The 7,074-nt window shown below is 41.4% G+C and overlaps 1 protein-coding gene across 1 annotated transcript in view; it reads right to left on the reverse strand.

Moving 5' to 3' along the window:
* The window catches only part of LOC104956805 (integrator complex subunit 1-like), a 26,105-nt gene that overhangs the window by 7,090 nt on the left and 11,941 nt on the right, over nucleotides 1-7,074 (reverse strand). The window contains exons 14-16 of the mRNA XM_010784347.1: nucleotides 2,861-2,901; nucleotides 2,178-2,361; nucleotides 1,018-1,172 (exon numbers count right to left, since the gene is read on the reverse strand). Of these exons, the coding sequence (XP_010782649.1) occupies nucleotides 1,018-1,172; nucleotides 2,178-2,361; nucleotides 2,861-2,901 (380 nt within the window). The remainder of the gene's footprint in view (nucleotides 1-1,017; nucleotides 1,173-2,177; nucleotides 2,362-2,860; nucleotides 2,902-7,074) is intronic.

The following is a 7,074-nucleotide window of genomic DNA, read 5'->3' on the forward strand; positions in this document are numbered from 1 at the left end:
ACGGCGTGGAAAGGTTGGTGACATGGGTTTTTTTGTTAAGCTGGAATTGGTGGTTAATGCAGTTAAGAAAAAAGACACGGATGAATTGTATCCAGCAGTGTCCCCTTTTAGCTTTGCCCACTTGAGGTTGATAGTGCCTTGAGTGGCCATTATAAAGGGGTAGATTATGATCCTCCCTGATGACCTGGGTCAGGGGTCTCCCTCTGCCTCTGGACATCTCCGGGAGGAACAAGACCTGAAATATAAAGCAGCTGCTCGAACATTGGTTTAATCATGGAGAGCCCAATCCCTGCATTGAACACAGGCGAGGGTCCGCGGGTCTTAAAAAGTATTAAAAATTGATAAATCAATGCAGCAAAAATTAAGGCTATTAAAAAGTATTAAACGGCATTTCCAAGGTATTACATTTTGTAGCTTGTTTTCAATAAGTATATAACTTGTCCAAAGAGGTTGTGTTCTACAGTCTGCCTGAATGTAATCATTGCGTAGGTGTGTAGTGTGATTCTGTGTAGTTTATTTATGGCATCCCGTTGGATTTGACGTCATCTGAACAGGACATCGAGCGCTCACTGCTTGATAGCGCGCGAAGGTCCGTTTACGCCGGTTGCTAAGCAACATCGTTATGGGGAAATGCAAGTCTGCGTCCAAATGGTTGGAAGATAAGGAGGAAAGACAATCAATACTGTATATAGTCAATGTGAGGTAAAGTGTGTCGCCAATGTAACCGGTTAGAACTCAAAGTGGCGATGAGGTCTTAAAATGTATGGAAAGGGTCTTATAAAAGGTTTTACATTTGACTTCAGGTTTCTAGTATTAGCTTTTGAAGCCAGAAATATATTGTGCTAAAAAAAGGTTTTAAGTGTGAAGTGAAAAACTAAAGGTTCCTGAATCAAACCAATGCAACATTGATAAATTGTTTACATTTTCAAACTGGTCCAATTTGCATTTAAATGTCCAACTGTCAAGAAATTGTATTTTAAAATCGTATATCAACTCCCCTCCCTCTCCCTGCAGCACCTGAGCAGTCGTCTGGCCCGCCTGGCCGTGGAGGAGGACTTGTGCCACAGCTTCCAGGCCTTCCACTCGTCCTACAGCAACACCGGCCTGCTGGGCATCTACTTTGTGGCCGACAAGCTCAAGATTGAAGATATGATGCACTGGTCCCAGAACGCCTGGTCAGTAGAGACACTCGCAGAACATCGAAACTGTTATCTTATTTTACTTTTAATTATAGGACAATAGGACTCATTTCTTCCACTCGCTGCCCCCTACAGGATGAACCTGTGCACCACAGTGACGGAGAGTGATGTGGTCAGAGGCAAGATCGCCCTGAAGGCCAGCCTGGTGGGACAGCTCAATGGTGGGTGACATGTTGGTCAAGCATTTACAAAAACATTCATACTAAATCCTCCAAATCCCAAGTCAACTTGACATTGTGAATAGATGGAGTAAGCATACTAACAGAATTCTGCATTTAGATTTGTGGGTGTTATAATGTACGATACATTAACACGGATAGCTAAAAGTATATTAAGAAAATGTTTTTAAACAAACGTGCTGTACTCAAGGTCAATGCGAATTCTGTATTGTTCATTGGTTTTGCCATATTTAAATGTACAGTGGTGAAGTCTGGGTCAACACATTTCAACAGTCATTTATTTGGAGTAATGGGCAGGCGAAATAAGACTTCGCCTTGCTCTTTCCCATCATGGGCTTTACAACCTGCTCAACGTGTATTTGTTATTTGAATTTTTTACTATGAGTTAAACAAGATGAATAATCACACCCTTTTTGTCTTTTAGGAACAACACCAATTTGTGACGACATCGGCAGACACGTCCTGAACTACGGACGCCGTGTTCCTCTGGCAGAGTGGGACGCTCGCATCGACGTGAGTCCCAAACTGGAAGGAAATAAAAGACGATTGCATGAAGCAGCGCCTTTTCCAAAGTGCCTTCTAGTCCATCTATAGGATAAGAGATCTGACTTCCTCCACTGTTCTTCTTTCAGGCCGTGACCCCCAGGATGGTGCGTGACGTCTGCAGCAAATACATCTACGATAAGTGTCCCGCTGTGGCAGCTGTCGGTGAGTTCTCTGTGGTTTTAGTCATTTTGTATCAGTCAGAGCCCAGGCTGTATTATCGTTCTCTAACCTCTCCCTCCTGCCTCTCTCCATCAGGTCCCTGCGAGCAGCTCCCCGACTACAACAGAGTGCGCAGTGCCATGTACTGGCTGAGGTTTTAAAAAGCATTGTTTTGTTGCTCCGACTGTCCCACGTTTGCTCCTCATCTTCCTCTTCAACCCGCTTCCCTCCGCCATCACTGCGAGAGAGACTTCACGTGAGGGTGGTCCACTCGTTGGCTCAACAGCACATCATCCTCTCTCTTATCCTGCCCACTGATCACTCTTAGTTAGGAGGGCAGCATGCGAGTATTGAAATCACACATCAGTTACCTCTTGGTTGTCCAGTTCCTCATTGCCTGGTACTGACTTGCAGAGTGGAGAGAGAGAGAGAGAGAGAGAGAGCATACTTGAATAGGAAATAATCCACTGGACACGGCCTGAACACAGCAAGTCTGGAGCAAGAGTATATTTATAATTTCTGTAACATTTGTTTCTGTCCTCTATTGTACATAACAGAAGCTGTCATTCCGACAAAATAAAAATACTGTAAAAGATTTACCTGTGGTTTGTCTCATGTGTACAGGAATATAGTATAAATATACAGGTTTTAACTTTCATCTATTCTATACACACGTTTACAAAGCACGCTGTTGTTTGTAAGTCAAAAGCAATATGTTCTGGTTATTGCTCAGTTTGGTTAAAGACATATTTCACTCTTAAAAATACATTTGTGTACCAAGTATGCCACTTGGAGAGGAGAGGAGAACAGACCATCGACTGTGGAGAATGTACATGTGTTGTTAAATATTGATAATTTGAATTGAATATAGACGGATTGATAAATAGGCAGTAGATCAATCTATAGGTACTATGCATCAAACTGAAGGGTTAGTGGTTCTGCTCCCGGACTGGATAGGCTTTGCTCCCTGGTACCCGAAAACCTTGCAGCCTCTTCACTCTGACAAGTCTCCCAAACAAAAATGCACGTGTGTATTCAGAACTAATGTCTGAATTAGTGTTAGGTAATGATTGTTAGTGTATTACTGTTGTCAGATGTTGACAAAGGCATGAATACTAAACTCAACTGATAAACCAGGCATATAATCAACAAACAGCATATGGGAACAATGAAAGGATGACAAAAAAAGATTTTAGAGGTCAATTTAACCATCTAACAAAAAATACCGTTCTGAAACTGCACGTGTTCAGATTTCTAGAAAACATGAACCACATTAACAAGCATCCCTGCTTCTTAGATTGACCTCTAATGTCACATTTGTTATCCTTTAACTTCCCCATGTTCTGTCTGTTTATATCCCTGGTTTATCAGTGATCTATGCTATATCCTGTGATATAGAGCAGTGGTTCTCATCTGGTGGGTCGTGACCCAAAAGTGGATCGCGGACCCGTTTCGAGTGGGTCGCAGATTTGTGAGTGAATAATTATTTTTTATTTTTTTTGGAATAAAGTCAAACTTTTATTTTTGAAGGCCCGATTTTCTAACGCTGTGCATGCAGTCGGCGTTGGACTGGAAGTACCGGAGACCATCAACGGTTTTGAAAACTTCTGTCACGATTGTTGCAAGAAGTCCCCACGGAGAATAACTTTGCGGTAGAACTACTCTTTATACAACCATGGGTTCAACTTCAGATAAAAATGAACACGCAATTAAATATGACCCCCGGTTTGATGATTGACAGGTCACAGAACAATGGGGGCTATCTACCCTTACCCACAATTTAATATAATTCACACTCCTCTTTGCTCTTCTCTCTGTGAGGAGCAGCAAGCTGTCAGAACAAAGTGAAAAACAAACAATGGCATATAATATTATTAAAATGTTGGGTAGAAAAAGATTTATTTATTTTCCTCTCAGAGTGTACCAGAATGCGTAGTTTATATGTTAGTATTTCAAAAAATCTCCTGGGGGAAAATCCCCCCAGGCCCCCCTCCTGGGGTTGGGTTTTCAGCACGTGTGCCTTTTTGTGTTATACAGTTCAGCTTTGATTCCATCATCTCATTAAACCTTAATTAAAAGCATGCTTTAGTTTTTTTAAGGGCTATAAGGGATATATGCACTGTACTTCATTTTTATTAATATTGTATGCTGCAAAGCGTATATATTACAGCACAATTCTTTGTTGAATAGATTTGAGTGGTTCGAAATGTTGGGTCGCGATCTATTGACAAAGGAAAAAGGCCTGACCAGTTGAGAACCACTGCCCTAGGGGAGTCTTGAAGTCTGATGCATGTATCCTTGATAATTATAACTCATCAAAGACTATTGCTTATCATTTTGGTGCGCTGATGTACTCCATAGCATGCATCTGTTTGCACACAAATGTATTTATTACTACACTGAAAAAACTGAAACATTGAATTGAATTAAATGTACACTGTAGATATACACTTTATTCATCAAGAATCAATCACATTGTCACATTGTCTTTTTATGAGAAGAGGTACAAAATATTGTATTCCAACTTTATGGGCAACAGTATTATGATAACAAATGTCATCTGACTTTCTAACTTTCTGATTTTATTTTACATTCGGTTCATGTCTATCTTATTGTATTTACATGTAGTGTATATAGACTCCTGCATTTACTTTGTCAGTTACAACATTCGCTGCAACATTTAGCTTATTATATGCATATAGTTATTATTGTATGTATATAGTTCACTTCTCCTACAGTACTTGCACATTGGCCTTGCAACACAGACTTGCTCTATTTAATTTCTACTCAATTTCTTTTTGCACTATTTTTCTTGTTTTCTTGTTTTGTTTTCTTGTTTTATGTCTTATATATATTGATGTTGCATTGTTGGAGGAGCCTTGGACTTAAGATCTTCATTGCCATGCTACACTGTAGCTGCTGTGCACGTTACAATAAAGCCTTGAATCTTGAATCTGTTCTTGAGCATACATAAGCATTGTTCCTTACAAATGCCATTAAATGTGTATCACCTGTATCTATGCTGAAAATTTCAACCCCCCCTCCACCTCCCCCCATCATTTCTAGTAATGAGACCCCTATATGCATCCACCTTTTTTGACCCATAGCTGATAATGGGAGGACGGGCCCTTTAAGAGGTTCCACTGAATGGATTCTATTATAGATTAATTGATTAACAGGGTAGCGCTCTGAGTTGACAATATATATTTGTATTGATCTGCCTCTCAATGAGATTGGCTGCTGCCCAGCCTCCCTGAGGGGTGGAGAGGGAAAGAGAGGAATAGAACAAGAAGGGGACAAAAGGGAGAAGCAGTGCTATTAAGGGGCAACTCATTTCCTGTTTCTCCTGCTGGCTTCTCCACACTTGGAATCTTCCCGAGTGCAAGAAAATATGAGCAATCCAACGGGTTTCAAACTGTTCTCTCCCTGTTTCATTCACACTCTCATCCCGTCCACATCTCAAGCTCCCCCGTCTTCACCAACACCTCTTTGTCTTTCCTCTCTCCATAATGAGGGGCCCCCCCTTTTGGGCTCTGAAGCGAGACGCACACGCACCCCCACATTCTCTGCAAATCTACAAAATGATATGAGTGTATGAAGACAGAGTGGGCTGTCCCCGTCTGTTTGCCACCACACATCATGATGAGGAGGGTAGATTGGAGTGTCAAAGGCAACATCAACCTCTTGTCTCTGCGCCGGCTTCAACCAATCAACTGGTTTCATATCTGTAATGAGTGGGGGTTACATTTAGCATGCACACCTTAAACATGGGTCTCTCTCTGAAGACAGCAGTGGAGTGGGTTGCCAGAAATGGAAATGTAAGGGACCTGATTTGAGTGATGAAAATGGCTGTTCTGAATGTTTAACTAGAATTTAGCATGAAATGCCTTGGCTGCAGTTTTCCAGATGAGGACACAAAGGAACCCTGGATGAGTTCTCATTGGTTATAAGCCAGAGGAGACTTTGTGCACCTTGGAAATCCTTTCAACAATATTTTCACTCAACAATCTCCCTTAATTGTTCAACTGGGTTTCTTTTACGCAGATGGCATGTTATTTAATGGTTTCTTTTTTAACTACTAATTTGTTGACCCGTGGTGCTTTGTGATTTGTCAATAGGCCACCACAGACCTAACAGCTCTCATCAGAAGATAAATCCTTCCTTTAAAAATCTGTCAACACACTTGTTTGCTTTATAATATATATTTACTAGACCTGCAGAAGAAAAAGGCTCTACTACTTACTAAATATTGAACAAAAATAGCAGCATTGTTTGTTACAATTAAAACAACCCATGCTCACGTTTACCTCACAAGCAATGTCTCCTGATGGTAAGTGTAAGGGAGATATAATAGGAATTGAATATTTCCAATTCAGTGACCATCGCTGATAATCATTGAACTAAACACAGTTCAGGTTGGTGTAATGATAGTACAATCCAATTCCTAATACAACTGCGATGCAACAAATAAGTCCTTGTAAAACGTGCAGTTTTGGTTGAGACTGTGACAGAGAGCTATTGATCCAAAGCATGTTTTTTTAAAGCTACAGGTTGTAGTTTCACCACCATTGTTACTGTGGCATTGATGGACAATAGGGTGGTGCAGTGAGGACAGAGTTGAAGCATAATGCAACCGGCAGAAGTAGACGTGCATCTTCTTCTCTAAACTGCCTTCCTCTCAGACTGCAGGTAGTCAGGACGGAGGGTCAGAACACAACCAGCTGCCACACCACGCTGCTCTGTCATTTAGCTTCCTTTGCTTTCACAGCCCACAGAGCCTCTATCCGTTTGTTTCCTCAGAGATGAAATGACTCTTCCAATTCTTCCAATGCGCTCTGGGGAGGAGGGGTGGCTGCACCAATTACTGCCTTCTCTCCAACACACACAGACACACACACACACACACACACACACACACACACACACACACACACACACACACACACACACACACACACACACACACACACACACACTCTCACACACTCTCT

This window comes from Notothenia coriiceps, unplaced genomic scaffold (assembly GCF_000735185.1).
Source record: "Notothenia coriiceps isolate Sejong01 unplaced genomic scaffold, NC01 NC01_scaffold00026380, whole genome shotgun sequence".
NCBI classification, from domain to species: domain Eukaryota; kingdom Metazoa; phylum Chordata; class Actinopteri; order Perciformes; family Nototheniidae; genus Notothenia; species Notothenia coriiceps.